The sequence below is a fragment of the Podarcis melisellensis genome (genome assembly GCF_964234715.1).
Source record: "Podarcis melisellensis genome assembly, chromosome: 6".
Classification (NCBI taxonomy): Eukaryota; Metazoa; Chordata; class Lepidosauria; order Squamata; family Lacertidae; genus Podarcis; species Podarcis melisellensis.
Window position 1 is genome coordinate 57,899,533 of NC_138538.1, and position 19,248 is coordinate 57,918,780.

The following is a 19,248-nucleotide window of genomic DNA, read 5'->3' on the forward strand; positions in this document are numbered from 1 at the left end:
CGTTATGTGATTGTTGCTCCCTATCTATATCCAAATCCCTCTCTTGTTCCTATGTGCATGTATTTGGGTGCACAGAGTGAGTGAACTTCAAAGCAACTCTCTGTCATGGCTAGTGCTGTGGGAAAACTGCTGGAGGATTGGACCAAGGTGCAGTTGCTAAGTGACAGGGGAACAATATCATAATGTGCATGTAGCAACATTATGAGATGAAAGAGAGTTCTCAGGTGAGCTTTTTCCAAATGCTTGCCAACAAATCTCATACCAGCCAAACGAATTCCAAAATGAACCACAGGTTCATCTCAGGTTCCATCTCAGGGTGGAAATTGTATATTTAAGTCCATTTGTTCCTACTTAATGGCAGACACCAATTAAAGTTTTGTGGAAATGAGTTAAATCCTGGGTTAAATCTACAAGTCAAAAGTTACTGAAGATAGGCTTCCACAGCCATATTGGAACTTTCATAACAATGTCTAGCCTGTGCCTGAAGTCAATGTGACTAAATCTACACTACTCTAGCTTAACTTGGTTATTCAAATTGAGTTCTTAGGATGGCAGCCTTAGGCATTTTAAAACACTCCAAAACACACCCTTTCTCATTGAATTAAATACCTTGTTTATATTGGTCTAGGCGCAAACTTTAACTAGGCAAAGGTTCATTTCTATATAAGCTAATTATATTTGCAGATTAATGGTAATTATAATTATGAGCATAAAAGGCATTGCTTATATTTATTAGTAGTTTCTAATACAATGAAATGAGAGTAGACTATGCTAAGTAGCTATTTGTTTTCCATCGTTTTCTATCTAAATGAGTCTAGGACCCTAAGTAAACTTATTTGTATTCAGCTAGTGTTTCCAGTTTAATTAGAAAGGAAAATAATTACTAATTAGAAGGAATACATCAAGAAAAAAATTGAGAAGGGTGAATTGTATTTCGTTCTTTCCAGGACTGGTATTGCTAAACTGCCATCTCAGAACATTTATGCATGCACTTCTGACAGCATTATATACTGCATAAACAATGCTTACAGGCTGCCCTTTCAAAGCAGCACTGTTCTAGACAGAGCTATCAAACTGAGTTAAACTGCAGAAAATGACAATAATCTTGATACTTACTGCCTGGGCTGTTTTTATTGCCACAAATCTATGATTCCCTTCCTTTCCGCACACATATCCGAAGGCCCGATGGTCTGTGATATCCTTTGCGATGTATGAAATTTCATGAACTGCATGATGGTGCTGTAGTAGCTGTTCATAAACAAAAAGCAAAGAAGCACAGGGCATATTTTACCAAAGTTCACATTTTTTACTGAGGCATGTAATTTACCTCTGTGAGGATACACCTGAATGACAATGATGTTTCAATAAAAAGCAAGCTATAGATTCTTCAAAGCTATTTTTATTGATTTGATATTACACTTACAACCAGTTTCATGTTTTGTATGCATTTCATCCAGTGATTAGTGTTCAGTCAGATTACCCCCAAAGGCGCACACTTTCAGTGTCTCCCAAGACAGACAGATGCCAACAACAACAACAAACCTTCCCTGTCTGTCACCACAGGTTCCTTCACTGCTACCTCACAGTTCAGGACTTTCAATGTAGAGTGCTCACTGATGGTTACTCATCCGCTCAGGGTTCTGTCCTGGGCACATCAACAGTATAGTGTCCCAGTCAAGGGAAGTAATAGTACCACTCTATTCTGCCTTGGTCAGACCACACCTGGAGTACTGCATCCAGTTCTGGGCACCACAATCGTGATATTGACAAGCTGGAACATGTGCAGAGGAAGGTGACCAAGATAATCAAGGGTTTGGAAACTAACACTTAAGTTCAATGATTGAAGGAGCTGGGTATGTTAAGCCTGGTAAAGAAGAGACTGAGAGGAGATATGATAGCAATCTTTAAATATCTAAAGGGCTGTCAGGTGGAAGATGGAGCAAACTTGTTTTCTCCTACTCTAGAAGCTAGGACCTGAACCAATAGATTCAAGTTACCATAAAGGAAATTGAGACTAACCATCAGAAAGAACTTTCTGACAGTAAGAGCTGTGTGACAGTGGGAAAGACTTCCATGGGAGGTGGTGGACTCTGCTTCCTTGAAGGTTCTTAAGCAGAGGCTGGATGTACATGTACAATTAAGTTGAGATTCCTGCATTATAGGAGGTTGGGCTGGATGACCCTGGGGGTCTCTTCCAATTCTACAGTTCTGTGAATCTGTGGCTATTTTCTCATGTGCACTAGGACAGCTTGTGCTGTTAACAGCTCCTTTAGCAATCTTTTGTGCCTTGCAGACTGTCACAGACTGTGTGTGTGGTCAGCAGGTGGTCAGCAGCCTCCAATTACAACCTGCAAGCAAATACACTTAGCCTAGAAATGTGAACAAACATGTGTAGGTCTGCGCAGAACATGCTAGTACAATAGTAACTTGTCAACGTGTTTGTTGTACCCCAACTGAAAGGGCTTTTCACTGTTTCCAGAAACGGAAGGCCATCTATTAGTGCAAACAGTAGCAGGGTTATCACTTCCAGATAGTGGTAACTTTTCAGTTTTCGTCACCCAGCTAAGTAACAGTTCTTCTTACTTTTCAACATGTGAAAGACTTTTGTCTGGCACAGAGGAGAGTTCAGCTCTGCAATTTCACTGCTCAATATAGCCTCCTGCTTACTGCACTGACACATACATGTTTATTTGTGCCCTTTCTGCCCAGATTTGCCTTCCATAAAAAGAAGCATCACTTTATGTTTAATTAGTAATATTTAATTAGAATTGGGGGGGGGATTCCTCTCAGCATTTTTGTGTGTCTCAGATGTTGCACATTGCTTTGTATGCAAAGAGACAGCAGATGTGAACTTTAGGTGCTTGGATTTTATATTGTGAAGCTCTACAAAATGCAGTAAAAAACAAATCCAGAAAATATTCTTACAAAACCCTTCTGCATCATTGGTGCATCCTAATAAAACTGAACTGATAAAAATCTACCTCCAGTCAAAGGCAGTATCAGGGCAAGATATTTACAGATGCAAACAAACCAAATCCTCAGACATTGCTTTAAAATGATCAATATCACTGGTAATATTAATCTTCTAGTTATCTGCACTTTTTATCCAGCAATAGATTTCTATGGGCCACATGTTATGATGAACATTTGAACATCTGTATAAACTAGCTGCTGACCCATTAATCAAAGTGGGTTTACTGAGTGGTGATTTCTGTGAAGAGAGAGGGAAATCAATATTCATGTCAACTCAGGCAGACCTCTTAGTGTTCTTGTCCTTCAGTAATGGGAACCACATTGGCCAAGAAATATCTATCGCTAGATTGATATTGGCTGACATGTAAGTTTTTGCTTTTACAGAGGTCCTCTTCCTTTCTGAAAGAAAGGTAAACCATGCCTGGTAAAAAAAGCAAACCTAGAACTAGAATTTCTTACTATGGATGATTTTCAATGCAGGCAGGACAGACTTTTACTCACCCAAAGGACTTCCCCTTCCTGTCCTCCTCCCTGCAGCTCATTGTGTACCCCACAATGTATTTGCTAGGGCTGCAAGGGAGAAAATGGATGTCTGCACACATGACATGGGATTTCAGATAATTTTGGAAGGGGACAGTTCACAGATCTCTAGTACAGCCTTCCTCAGCCTAGGCCCTCCATATATTTTGAGACCTCAGTTCCCATCATCACTGACCACTGGTCCTGCTAGCTAGGGATCATGGGAGTTGTAGGCCAAAAACATCTGGAGGGCCGAGGTTGAGGAAGCCTGCTCTAGTATGTTGCTTGGACCTATCAACAGAAAATACTTGTGCTAGTCACCACAGAAAATATACCAACTGGAAGCTCCCAATCATCTAAGCAGTCTAGACTGGTTATTATTTAGGAGACCATGAGTATGTACAAACTTACATAGAAAGTGTAACAAGCAAGGCTTTCTAATTTTATTTTTTTAAAATGTATTATAGCATCATGGCTTCCATTTATTTCTGTGCCACCACATATCTTATAGCTTCTCCTTGTAGTGTTTTATTCTAGTCCTCTCACAGGCATGATATACTAAAGATTGTAATCAGTGAGTTTCTTTATTACTTTATTGTATTGTCACAGCTAATATCAGTTATGTACCTGCAGGGACAATGTTCAAAGTTGCTAGGTTTCTGCCCCCGCCCCCATTAAAAATGTCTTCCACTTCACAAAAAGATAAGAATGTACAAAAAGGTTACATGTGCATTCACTCTTAGAGTCATTCTGATTCCTAAGCAAACCATTTCATTGCAATGCATAGACAAGTAAAACAGAAAGAAAGCAGTTTCTATATTCCAATAGAAAGGGTGAAATGCAAAATTCAGTGGACAATAACTGCATACAAAAGTATGTTATTGTTCCAGGCTGTGATTTAGCCACTAAGCAGCAGGGCAGCAGTATGGATGCTATACAAGCCACTGTGAGCACAAGCAAATCACCTGTATATGAACACTTATCACTCATATATCCTACATTACTATAAAAGAACACTATGCAAAGAATACTATGTAAAGAACACTATTATCAAATATCTGAAAGGAATGGATGCACTGTTCTTATTGGAGACATGAAGGTGGTGTCCCTAAAAGTTAGCATTTATCTACTAATCATACAGACTGTAAACCAACACAAAAATATTCAGAGGAAGGATAGGAATCCTGAGGGGTGGGGAACCTGGACAACTTCCATCAGTTCTAACCACTAGCCATTCTGGCAAGGGCTGATGGGAGTTGGGAATCCAATAACTTCCAGAAGGCCCTGGCCATAGACTCTCACATGCATCCTACTAAATATATATTATGCCATATTGCCAATAACTTCAGACATAATAAGTTAATTATAGGGTGTAGTATAACCATTCTTCATGAGAATTGCATGTTCCCCAGCGTATTAATGATGCAATCTTATTTACATAATATAATTGTATTGATTTATTAGAATTTCTTTTCCTGTGCTCAATTTGCAGGCTTTCTTCTGAATCATGAAATTAAATATCTTCCCCTCCTCAATTGCATATTATGGAGAATGTTATCTCAAGCTCCTGTTCAATCAAAGTTCTTTGACACCGCTTTATTGATTGCCAAGCAATGTTTGCAGAGAAATTAAACTATGATCAGACTCCTTACTTGTGGAATTAGACATAAAGATTATTCTGCCATGGAAAAATATCACCTACAATGCTGAGATGGCAGATGGAAACATTTATTTGGGAACCCTCATTAACTATCGGAAAATCATTACATCTCTAATGGCTGATGATGCCAAAGTGTTACCTTGCAAACTGTACCAGGCTATTAAGAAGTAAGTTAAGCATGCCTACAGCAATAGCTTTGTCTGTATTTAATTTACGGAGTATTTAGAAAGATGACTGTCAAGAGATTAAAAAAAAATCTATGAAGTTTTACTTTATCTTGGCACAGGAGATATGAAATATTATACTGCAGACTCTGATATGACAAAACGCTGGTGCATGTTGATTAGAAACATCAAACTGTTAGACATCAATTAAATCAGATAAACTTTTTAATTGTACATATTTATGTGAAATGTTGACAGATAACAAATACACCTCTTTCCCCTTACAACTGTATGTTTAGTACTTTTAGTATTTTAGTTTTTTTCTGGGGAGCTGAATTGGTTCCTGTTTAACACAACACACCAGCAAACCCTATTGAAAAGACTCACCAGCAAATCCTTCTCACGACAGTAATTCAGAGTCAAATTAGCTTTACAATGAGGAAGAGACAGGAGACCCACAAGCTAAAAACATCAGTATTTATTGATGTTTCTAATGGTGTTTTTATGAATGCCTTTTGCTGGTTTTATTCTTATATGCTGTATGAGAACTTGATACAGAGGGAGGTAAGGAGGAAAGAAAACAGAAAGATGAAAAAGTGCCTTATCTGATTAATAAAGTGTTGCTTATTGCACCCATATTATAATATATGGATAACTTTGAGAAAAACAGTAATTTTAGAATATATTTTTGGAAATCCAGTTATGAAACTCTGAATGGACCTATCATTGCAAAATGGCTCATTAATTTCAGCTTTTTCATGCCCTTGCTTGCACATGGGATTTGATAGGCTACAATTAAATTGCAAAACAGATAAAATGAAAATTACTCCTTGACTTTCGTGAAATATAGTTTAAGTACTAGCCCAGGCATAGGCAAACTCGACCCCCTCCAGACGTTTTGGGACTACAACTCCCATCATCCCTAGCTAGCAGGACCAGTGGTCAGGGATGATGAGAGTTGTAGTCCCAAAGCATCTGGAGGGCTGAGTTTGCCTATGCCTGTACTAGCCTTTGCATTAACAACAACTTTATTATTTGCACCCCACCCATCTGGTACAAAACCCATTTCCTAAGCCACTCTGTGCAGTTCTAGTACATATGAAAGCATAGTAAAATGTCAGACATTTAAAACTTCCCGATACAGGGATGTCTTCTAAAAGTTGTGTAGTTCTTTATCTCCTTGACATCTGATGGAAGGATGTTCTACAGGGAGAGCACCATTAAAATGTTGAGGGTTTCTTACAAACTATCATCTCTTTTTCCTCCTCTCTTCCTCTCTCTCTCTCTCTCTCTCTCTCTCTCTCTCTCTCTCTCTCTCACACACACACACACACAGAAGCCAGCCTCATAATGTTCACATGTTGAATTTTCACAGTCTCTTTCCTAAATTTGTCCCCAAGCCCATTATCAATTTTTAAGTGAAGTACAAATTACCGTATTTTTCGCTCTATAACACACACCCGACCATAACACACACGTAGTTTTTAGAGGAGGAAAATCCGTAGGCATGCCACCCGTAGGCATTCCCTCCATAACACGCACAGACATTTCCCCTTACTTTCTAGGAGGAAAAAAGTGAGTGTTGTGGTGCAAAAAATACTGTACTTGGAGGGCTAAAGGATGAGAGAACATGGAGATAATACAGCTCTGGGAGGAGTGCTGGATTGGCTCTTCTGGAGTGTTTGTATTTCACTGACATCCACACTACCCCCTTCCACAGCCCCCTCCCCATATTGGTAAGCAACAGTGACCCATCCAGCTAGTAAATTAGCATACAGTGGTGCCTCGCAAGACGAAATTAATCCGTTCCGCGAGTCTCTTCGTCTTGCGGTTTTTTCGTCTTGCGAAGCACGGCTATTAGCAGCTTAAAGAAAAAGGAAACAAACTTGCAAGAACTCGCAAGACATTTCGTCTTGGGAAGCAAGCCCATAGGGAAATTCGTCTTGCGGAACGACTCAAAAAACGGAAAACTCTTTCGTCTTGCGCATTATTTGTCTTGCGAGGCATTCGTCTTGCGAGGTACCACTGTAGTTACTTTGCTCCACTTGGTGAGCTGCTTCTGCTAAGTAGTACTAGAAGAGATTTGTTTGTTTAATGTACTGCGCTTCATCTGTAGGTCTCAAAGCGGCTCAGAACATAAAAATGCAGGATAAAAGCAGTTATTCACTAACCACCTGTCCACAATGTTCTTCAACTGGACAGTGTTGTCATTTTTAAAAAAGGAAACCAAAAACAAAAACTAAACTAAGCAATGAAATCACTACAAATAAACACATAAAAGCCAACAGAAACCACATGAAATCCTTCTAATATAGGTTTTAAAACCCAGCACAGACACTCGAAGTTCTAAAACACCCCTAACATAGTTCAGTCTGGACTTGAGTGTTGCTGGGGCAGAGGAAGATCAAAAAAGGCCCCTCCCTCAAAAAAAAAATTAACTGATTTTGACTGGTTGTGTTTTATATTGTTAAGTCACTTAGTGATTTTTTTTTTTTGTAGAAAGCAATTAAGAAATGTAATAAAAATAAACGAATAAGCACAGTATCAAACATCACTGGCGAGGTGCCATCATTAATTTGAATACCACTTTCAAGAATGTCCTCTCCCTAGAAAGTGCCTGTCTCAGCTCATTATGCATGGAGAAAGGGCTGTTATGTAGATATGTACAGGAGAGGATGCTCCTTCAGGTAACCTGGCTAGAAGACATTTGCAGCTTCAAAGATTAATGCTAACACTTTGCACTCGGCTGGGAAATCTTCCCGGTTATCAATTAAACTTTGTTATATCTTTCCCATGCAATCTGAAATTTTGTTCCACTGCACCACTACTTTTACAGAGGTTTCTGCTCATGGATCCACTTAGCTATTAATTTTATATTCTCTGTCTCCATTTATACCTGAGTATATTGGCAAAATTGAATGGATCTAGCTACTTCAAAAATCTCTTGATTTTCCCATTTCTCTCCAGCTTCTAGAAGTCTGTCATAAAGCCATTCATCCCTTTCCTCACGCTGCCCCCTTCTTTCTTTTTCTGTGGCCTTCAAGTCATGGTGAAATCAATCAAGTTGATCAATTAAGCACTTAGAATGGCCAGGAATCACTTCCAATAAGAGAGTTAGCTTCTGTGACAAAGAAACAACAATACCACAGCTACCCTGTTTTTAATGAGGGAATTTATTTATTGAAAGACCACAGTATTAAGGTTGCAATTAATACTAAAGGAAACCAGTTAAAGCAGCCAATCTCCCAGTAAAGCTACATAAAGAAAGGTCCATGCCAAAACCAAACAGAACACAAATATCAATAAAATATGCAGGGGAAGAATTCACAGGCATTATAGGCACAGACCATTTTGCGTTAACATGCTCTCATAGCTTGCCACAGAATGTGAATAATTCAGATCTTATTTATGAATCGCTGTGGCCCATGCACATTTTCTCAATACTCTGAAAAGACTGACAGACTGCCCATCACCTTTTGTTTGAGCTGGCTGAAGCCTATTATTTGTGTCTTATAATCTATGGGTGATATATAACATTAATCAGAGAATGGCCACTGAAATCAATAAAATTCTAAGTCCATTGATTTTAATGGATCTGCTTCAAGTATGACTTAGTTGGCTATCATCCTATTTCTATTAATAGCATCTTCTATAAACATATTCTTCCTTTAGAAAGAAAGAGGGGGGGACCTTCCATAAATGCAGTTCTATGAATGAAACAACATCTACCTATCCATGCAGCATATAAGGGAAAATGGAACACTGGTTATGCAGATTGCTTAGCATGGACTGGAGAATTACAGTGGTGCCCCACAAGACGAATGCCTCGCAAAACGAAAAACGCGCAAGACGAAAGGGTTTTTCGGTTTTTGCGTTGCTTCGCTAGACGAATTTCCCTATGGGCTTGCTTCGCAAGATGAAACGTCTTGCGAGTTCTTGTGAGTTTTTTTCCTTTTTCTTAAAGCCGCTAAGCCGTTAATAGCCACTAAGCCGCTAATAGCCGCTAAGCCGCTAATAGCCGTGCTTCGCAAGATGAAAAATATTTGAAATTACCTAAGCTGCAATTATCAAAAGCTTCCTTCACATATTAATCATATGAAGAGGGTCCATGCATTGAAAGTAGGATCTTTGTCAACAACTGTTTTTTGTGTTGAATATATGGTATATGGAAATTTATGGACCTAATAGGTATCTAAACCCATTTGCACATGCAGAATGTAGGCACTCTCTATATAGAAATGAGCAAACTAGTGATATTTTAGGGAGCAGGCGGTGCCCATTACTTACATCATAGGAGCCTACACAACATAAAACACTGTTGCTATATGTAGGTTTTATTTTATTTGTTTTTTATCTTATATTTTGGAAATGCACATCCAGGTTTTCTTTTACTTTAATTTTTTGGGGGGCTCCCAAGAGAGTGGGGCCCTAAGCTATAGCTTGTTTAGCTTATACGTAAATCCAGCACTGGTAATACCGAATGCTGTCCATTCGTTTGTCTGCGGTATGGAAAAAAAATGCTGAAAGTCAAAGGCTTTGCTGAGGATATGCAATACCTTAGGCCCCTTCCAAATAACCATGCCAGTGACATTTTTATTATTGTTATTACTGCTGCCATTTTCATTACATTGCATTTTGGCCTGTTTTTGTAATTGATAATAAAACATCCTGGAACTATGAAATGAAGGTCAGGCTTTATTATTTTTAATCAATGAATTAAAAAATTGTCTTTGGCCAAGGACTAAATCCAAGATTCTATAACCATCACTAACACTGATGTTGCAGATGTGCTCCAAAGAAATGACTGTGCAGTTGCTAGTAGGATCCCATTTTTTAAAAAAAATCTAAATCCAGATTTTTAAAAATAAAATGTAATGTCAAACCAGGCCCCAGGCACAATCCAGCCATTCAGTTTCACTGTATGCCATGCATTGTCAAAAGAACTGCAGTGGTTGGAGCCTCAGAAAGAAATGCCCCGTGGCTTTTCAGAGTTATTCAAATAGCTCATATAAGACTTTCAATGCATATTGCAATATATGACAATGATCCAGTCTTGCACATGCCAGTGGCACTTTTGCACTGTTAGCTAGAGGACATGGAACTCCATCTGCCACAGTGACTGGTGGCAGCCCTCTGTAAATATGAGACTGTAAAATAAGAATGCAAGAATAGCTCTTCTGCAGAAGACGAAATGCCTACACTGAATTTAGATTGTTCAGTACCAATGTGAGGCAGATCACTATTGCTTCCATTGTTGCTTTTTTTTTACAAGGGAAACTGAGGCTTAAAAGATTTTCCTAATGCTAACCACAAAAAGTATGGCTTAACCAAAAAAGCTTAACTTTTTCTGAAGGGAAAGGGGAGGTCACATTATTATTAACTCATTCTTCTATAAGACTATCATATTTGACTCTAAGCCATTAGGCAACTGTGTGAAATCTTGGTGATAAAGTATGGGAGAAATTTTTAAAGGTGTTTCCCCCCTCCACACACACACTAGTGTTCTCTATGTATCATATAGAAACAATGTCCTAGCGCACTAAAATGGATCTGAGCGTTTGGATTTTCGGCTCAAATGAAACTCAGAAGAGGTGGAGAAGTTTGATCTGTTCTTCAGCTAGAGGTGAGACTTTGATGTAAAGAGTCATGCAGCTGTATTACATACAAAGTCACTCCCTTAATAGTGAAGATTGTGTAGTCTCCTAGATTTTCAAAGTTTAAATGGAGAAGCAGACACAGTTTGTACCATCCTGTCCTGTTTATGAAGCACAAAGAGCAACTACAGATTTCAAATCCTTAAGATTTGAAGCTACTTTATTGAAAAATGAAGAGTTTTCAACAAGTGAAGTTTACTTCAAAAGAGACAAGTGTCACCTTATCTCTGTGGACATTACAGAAATATCACACACTTTAAGTTACCTCCTAAAAGTCATTTCATGGAGACAATGTATTAGACATGGCCCCAGTAGAATGTATTGTATACTTAGGGTCATATTCAACGAGGTCCTACTCAGAGTAGACCCTTTGAAATTATTGGACCTAAGTTAGTCATGTCCATTAACTTCAACGGGTCAAAACTGAGAAACATTAGCACTGAATACCACCCAGAATATACACGAAACAATGCTCCTACTTCCATTATTACCATTTTCAATATAAATCATTTTTTCTACCCTGTTTATATTTCATTCAACTGCAAGGGGTTCAAACTGGTTTCTAATCATATAGCACTCTAAATTTGAAGCATTAATAAATAATAAGGGAAGACTCACAGCCATAAATGTTGAAACATGCACTGCCCTATATAATTTATAGAAGATTCTGGTTAGAAACTACTTCATTTTCAAAAGTCATAAAGGCTCAAGATTTTCCTGGGAGAGAATTCCATAAGTGTGATCCAATATAGTAGTTTCAGTCAATACAATAAAATACAGGAAAAGAAATGACTAGGGTTCATTATAAAGCAATAGTGGCATTTTTTTATCTCTGCATTACAAGACAGACAATGCACAGGCCATTATGAGCAGAAGAAATGCCAGATTAAGAGTTCATATTTTCCTAGTGGCACATTGATTGAATATTTAATTTCTATACTGCTCAATATATTTTAAATACTTCTAAGCAATGTACAAAAAAACTAAGGCAACAACAGACAATATTATAAAAATACAGCTACATATACAAATGTTACATTAATACAAAGTTACTTACATATATAAATGAATTTCAGTTCATTTTCCTTCGAACACACTCTTTACTCTCAACCTCAGGCTTCTCACTCAGAATCCAAACAAACCTTCAGCTCACCCACAAAAGTCTCACAACAAGAGGAGTTCATGGAAACAGCCTAGTCTCTCCCTCTAGACTTGTTAATTATGGACAGGCCCAAGGTAGCTGGTACTTCCTCAGGCTGCCTACAGCTGTGTCCTATTCAGCTACACTCACACAGGTGCAGCAGGTTTGTTGAGTGTCCCAGGAGGTGCAAAGGATGGGAAGTGACTTCCCTCCACTCACAGCCCTTTCTGTCCTGTCATCCTCCTCATCCACCAGCTGGAATCTGCTAGAAGCTTCTACACAATTTTATTAAAATGGCAACCACCATTTGTTACTAGATCCATTCCTAGATGCATCCACTACTTAAGTCCACAGCATCTGTCTCACCAACAGAAAAAGAGCCATATATTCCATATTCCATTTGGGGTGACAGCTATTATCTAGAAGTACAGAAAAATGTTAAATTCTCAAAGGCATCAATTTCCTTAAGTAAGAAGAAGCCTCTTTTTAAACCAGCCCTAAGTTCACAAAAGGATTTCACAAAAAATCCTGCCAACCTAGCAGTTCAAAAGCATGTCAAAGTGCAAGTAGGTAAATAGGTACTGCTCCGGCGGGAAGGTAAACGGCGTTTCCGTGCGCTGCTCTGGTTTGCCAGAAGCAGCTTAGTCATGCTGGCCACATGACCCCGAAGCTGTACGCCAGCTCCCTCAGCCAATAAAGCGAGATGAATGCCGCAACTCCAGAGTCGGTCACGACTGGACCATTAGGTCAGGGGTCCCCTTTACCTTTACCTTTAAGTTCACAAAATGTACTAGCTAATATGCATTTCTACTTGCCATCTTCCCTGTGCACACATCTGTTAATACTGGTGTGGTTAATAGCCTTAAAGTCTTCTCTACTAAGACTCCTGGAGGCTCTACTTACTTGCCAGAGGAGGCTGGCCAAGGCATGTAGGCTCCTCTGGGCAACTCTTTACCAAGGCTGCAAGAGAACCGAGGTACATCTCAGATCAGAGATAGCCAACACTGTCCCCTCCAGATGTTGCTGGACTACAACTTCCATCATCAAGCTGACTGGGGCTGATGGGAGTTGGGAATCTAAATCTGGAGACTACATGTTGGCTCCTTCTGCTTTACACATTTACATGGACGTAAGTCCCACTGAACTCAGTCAGGTTTACTTCTCAGTAGGCATTTGTAGGGTTGCACTGTTAAAAGAATAAACCAGGTGGCTCAATTATGCATGCTTTTTGGGTGTTACAACAGATTGTATAATGCTGATAATGCATGGAAATTATTTCAGAACAACTAAAGCTGATTAAAACACAGCAGCTAATTATATTTCAGCAGCTTTCCCTGTGTCTATGAAATAAAACAAAAGATGGTATTTATTCAGAATATTAATGGCAGCACTCTCTGGCAGGTAAGAGGCAAACCCTGCAGAAACAATGCAGCTCAACAAAGCATAATGCATGGGATATGGAACACAACCCAGGACAAATGAGTGAGCGGTACTAATCCTACATTGAATAATGCTAATTGCAGGTGAAAATCTCGTTCAGAAAACCACCTTCATGATATCCTTATACATGATCTAGGAACTTGTCTGTCTTGTCTAATGACATGCACACAGCACAACTGAGCAGTCTACACAACAAACTTTCATCAAAACAGGAGTTATGTCTACCCACATGCTGCAATACATGGTAAAGATCTGATTTGGTCAAATTTCAAATCCCAAATAGAAATGCCTTGAAAGGATTCTGGGCTCGCAGAGCTGAAATGGAACTCTGTAAGATGGCTTGTATTGAAGCAGGGACCCACCTTGGCAATCCAGCCATGAAAAGAATAAGAAGAAGCTATATCCATGTGCTGAAAGTGAAAGGTAATAGCATCTCTAAGCCTGCCATAATGTCAGGGTGGAAAGATGAGGAAAGAGAGAAGAAACATCATGGTCAGAGTGAGTAGAGGGTACAGAGGGAAATCGCTACTGTTACTTACAAGCCAAGCTTGTAATCAGATGGAATTATTGTAACTATAAATTTAACCCCTTCATATTCTGCACCCCCAATTTTTGTTAAAAGTCTGTGTGTCTGTTTTTCTGTGATATGGCATGTTTCAATAGGCAATATGGATATTTTTTGATGAATAGCTTATAGAAAGTTATTCTAATCCTAAAATTTGCAGAAAAGCCACTGCACCCATCCAGTTGAAATTTAGCAGGATACTCCAGTTCTGTTAAAAAGTATGGAATAAATTATTGCATTCTGTGTGCGCAACTGTTCAGCATTTCACTTTGGCCAACTGTAGGTCTTATCCAGGTTTAACTAAGACATCTGCCAGTTTCACCATGATAACCACCACAAATATGCAACATGTCATCCCATTCAATCTGGTATGTATATGGCAGACCAAGATTAAATGTCCATGCAGTACACAAAGAAAGCATTAGCCTTCTGACTCTGAAGAGGGAAAAGCAACTTGAAAGCAAATGACTGTATATGCTGTTGTACATTTGGTATGAACTTTCTGAATGCTACATCATCTGTGGCATGGAAAACTTTTACTAATAATTTCAGAATAATTTTGTGCAATGTTTTGCACAAACGTGGATTTTATGTATGGAAAATGTTGCCCTTGTGACACTTCATTGACATACTGTTTGTGAAGAGTTTTACAACATGCCAAGTGGAAATTATTTTATCTCACATGCGTTTATCTAATTTGCTCATTTTGACCATAGATGGGTACAAAGATAAGTAATACATAAAGGTTTTAAATTCTAACTGCTAGGTGTTGTGTTGGTTTTTTTTAATGCAGCCAGCAGAGGAAAAGATCCTGCAGTTTAAACGTGAAAGGCAAAGCTAACTTGGCGCTTTCATTCCAATGAACATAGTAGTTTATTATTTTAGGCACAGACCCTGGCCGAGACCACAATGACTCCACGGCTCGTGAGCAAATAAAAGAGGACAAATTGAATGTGATAGCATGGAGAGAGAAAGAAAAAGTGAACAAAGAGCAGGATGCCAATTTGTGGTTTGATAGAAGAACTGACTACAAAATGGGCCAGGAAGCAGGACTTCTGAGCGTGAACATGATTGAACTCTTTCCTCAGAAGGGGCTGTTTATTCTCTCGAAAATTAGCAAAACACTATGTGGCTGCAAATGAATGGTCCACCACTGAATCTGTGTGACCTGGAGCCTTTAATTCAGTTGTGTCACACAATAGGCGACAGAATTTCTCACTCCTGGAAGGCAAGTATAGAAGAGAAAGGAAGTCGTAACCTTGGAACATTCTCCAAATATGAATGGGCTTCTCTTCAGATAACCAGCCTCTTAAACATGGCTTAACTATAAATGGAAAATAAATCTGCAATCCCAGTACACCTTCCATAAGGAGTGACTCTACTGATAAACCAAGGAAATGTTTTTTGTGAGCTTCTCCACAAGGAATTTCTAGAGCGTTTTCTCCAGCCCAATAGCATACTGGAAATGGCACAGCCAGAAAACACTTTCAAATAAAATGGAATAATTATATACCATAAACAACCAGGTAGATAGATTTGACATCCTCATCATCAAAAAAACATTTTATACAGAAACGATCAAGGATCTAAATGAGTAAGGTATCTAGAAATGTGTTTACACTAAAATCATTGATATAAATTTCATATTGCAGGCATTCTTATTGTCTAGATTAAAAATCCATTCAATATGGTTAAGAATTCAGGCTGGGTTTTCACTGGTTTATTGCATGTAACTGAAAGAGTGGAGTTATGCGTTACGCATTATCAGTTAGCATTAAATTGTGCAGCCTGTAAAATACAGTCGTACCTCGGAGGTCAAACAGAATCCATTCTGGAAGTCCGTTAGACTTCCAAAACGTTCAGAAACCAAGGTGTGGCTTGTGATTGGCTACAGGAGTTTTGTGCACTCAATTGGAAGCCGTGTTGGACGTTCGGCTTCCGAAAAACATTTGCAAACCAGAACACTCACTTCTGGGTTTGTGGCGTTCAGAAGCCGAATTGTTCGACAACTAATCTGAATCCTAGGAGCTTGTCACATTGGGTTATAATAATTCTTTTTTTCAATTAAAGCAAGATGGCATATTGGAAAGCCCTGCTGGGGAAGTGTTCGCACAGGACAAAGATCCAAGGACTTCATGGGCAGGATAAAATGCAAAAGCTGATTTTGGCCCCTTCTCATTTTCATGTAGATTAGGTTTAGCATTCAACTTCCTTTTTTCCCCTCTCTCATCTGAATCTCAAAGCAGAAATTACAATTAAATACTCAGTACACCAGCTTAGTTCAAAACAGGCATAACTCCTTTGAGTTGCTTTTACTTATCCCTTTTTCTGGCTTTTTGCTGCAAAATCAGAGGATGTCTTTGAATGGGTCTCTAACACTGTGCTGCTCTCACCTTGTATTTAAATGCATGCAATGATTCTTTCATGGCTTTGAAGCAGTGTCTCTTGTTCCCTGGGTACATTTATTTATTTTAGGAAGAAATATAGTGTGTCCCCCCCCCCCCCCGCTTTAGCAACTGTGCACAGCATGATTTCAGGGTTGTTGTTTTTCTGTTCTCTTAATCAAAATTATCACTTAATTCATTTGATTGTTGAACAGTTCTCATATATTCCCCCCCCTCAAGCTTTCCAGTGCATCATTGAATATCTGTTCATTCCAAGTTCATAGGCACATATAACAAAAGTAAGGAACAAAAATATGAAAACAGCAAAATAATCATGTTTTCTATCCCACCCCCACCCCCCCACCCCTGGAATCTGAATGACTACCTACTTCAGCCAGGAAACATAAGGTTATATTTAGTCCACCAGACATCTTGGATCTACACAGTGGCAGAGCTTCATGCTCCAGCACCAGGGGGGAGAGCAGGCGGGAGTGGGGCTGGTGTGGCCCCCGGGGGTGTGTCGCACTGCCCACAGGGGCATGGTGCACATCCTGGGGGCATGGCACACTGCCTGCGGGGGTGTGGCACCCAGCACAGGTGGGGGGGAGCCGTGATGGCACCCCACCAGGATTGTGCTGCTGGGGGCAGTGAGCTCCCCCCACACTCCTCTTCCTCTGCCAGTGAATCTGCGTCACGAATCAATTTTGGTATTTGATTCCAGTATTTAAAACAGAGAAATCTTGACTGATACAGCATCAGTAATCTTGAATTACACCAAATGAAGAGCCATAATAGCTACCATATCCCAACATTATAAGATTTACAGTGGTTGGTTTTTCTTTTGTTTTTTAAATGGTTTATTTCTACTTCCAAGCACTAGTATCAGAATCTCCTGCATTTTGTGTAAAAGAATAAAATGAAAGTTCAATAAAAATAATTGAACTTGGGTTCTTTGCATCTGGCAAGCCAACACAATGCATCAACAGCACCAGTATTGCTGGGAAATGTCAGAAATGATACTAATACAACTGCTAACAGCAGAGCAAACAAAAAAACTGCACAGCAATTGGTGAGATATAGCACACTGCATCGAGAGAAAAATATCGGCTACAAGTGGGAGTAACTTTGCAGACATACAGGAGAAGAAGATATCAAAGACAAATAGACACAAGACTTTAAACAGGGACATCACTCTTTGCTGTGGCGTTTTCACCACTTGTGACAAAACATTTCAGTGGTTCTGAGATGGACTCCTTTATTATTATGTCAAGAGTTCTCTTGTCAAGCACTTTCTCTTAGGCTGGAATGTCACCCGCAAAATTCTGCTAGAAAGGGCTTTCAGCTATACATAAATTAAGGGCAGGGCTGAATGTTGGTGTGCACGTATAGGATAGTAGCTATGTATAATAAAAATCAACTGAACAAGTTAGTTCTGATTAAACTAATTCATTGGTTTCAATGGGACAATTGTGAATAATTTAGTTGCACTGAGGGCCAGGTCTTGATTACTCTGAACACTGGACATTTTAAATCATTTATATCAACATTTTATATCAGACAGAAATCAAAGTCCATCCTGAGCACCTTCTGGCTATAGCAGAAAAATTAAGTCCTTGTTAAACTTAAAATAGTCCATGTATTGCTATGTGAGCATTATTATTGATGCTATTATTGTGTGGATAATATCATGCTAGGTATACTCCTATGAATTTTGCTCACTCTAAAAGCCTGATTCGAATCTAGCGCTGGCAGCAAAAAAAAGCTCACCTTGAATTAACCGTAGAGAACAGAATAGATGCCTAGCAGTTAAGGCAAACACTTTCATGGATAGGACTTGCATGATATGGATGTACACGAGTTGAAAAATATTAACCCTAGATGAGTTTTTGGGCCTCAACAGATTGAGACACCCAAGTTAAGCCAGTTAAAAATGTCCTGCATCATGCTCCATTCATTCATGTACCTGTTTCCTGGCAATATTTTCTTCCTATAAAAACCTCTGTTTCCTGAGGGCATTTATTACATTACACTTCAGAATTTTTCATACATTGGGGGTGGGATCCTTTAATAATCATCTAGCTCTTCTTGCTCTAGATACCATCAGCAATACTTTTAGTCTGACAACCATGAAAATACAAATTATTTTCATTCCTCCCCCCCCCCCCAATTTTAATGCTGTTGACCTTCCAGTCCAAACACACTAAGAAAGGAAATGAGAGATATCTTCAGAACTTAAATAAAATGTAAGACATAACGTGAAATAACATTTAAGGATTTTTTTTTATTGTTGGCTGCTTTGAGGGTATTTTTTGGGCAGCAAAGCAGCCTGCATATTTCAACATACTGATATTTACAAAAAATTGCAAATCCGAATTCTGCAGGTGCCGACAGTTTAAGATGCTGAAGATTTTCAAAGAATCTTGGGGGAAAAAATATCCATGGGATTCCCCACCCCCCAGAACAGACACCCCCTATCTTGCGCCCATCTCTCAGTTCTTAGGGCTTTCCTCTGCAAGCTGATCCTGCAACATAGCAAGAATCACCTGAAATTTGACTTGTGCAGGTTTATATGGTGCCAAATTTGTGAGGCTGGCAGGTGCTGCATTCGGTGATTGGCACTGTCCCACTGCTCCTGAGGCAAGATGCTACCATCCTACCAAAATGTCCACCATTAAAAATGCATAGCTATATTATCTTGATATTTGCTGCCAGCTAAATTGGTGGAAAAGCTTGTGACGGTTTCAGAAG

At 39.1% G+C, this 19,248-nt stretch overlaps 1 protein-coding gene across 7 annotated transcripts in view; it reads right to left on the reverse strand.

Annotated features, from left to right (window-relative positions):
• DAB1 (DAB adaptor protein 1) overlaps nucleotides 1-19,248 on the reverse strand; it is a 642,426-nt gene that overhangs the window by 44,264 nt on the left and 578,914 nt on the right. For all 7 annotated transcript variants that reach the window (XM_081915801.1, XM_081915802.1, XM_081915805.1 and 4 more), the window contains one exon: nucleotides 1,117-1,248. In XM_081915801.1, coding sequence (XP_081771927.1) covers nucleotides 1,117-1,248 — 132 coding nt within the window. The remainder of the gene's footprint in view (nucleotides 1-1,116; nucleotides 1,249-19,248) is intronic.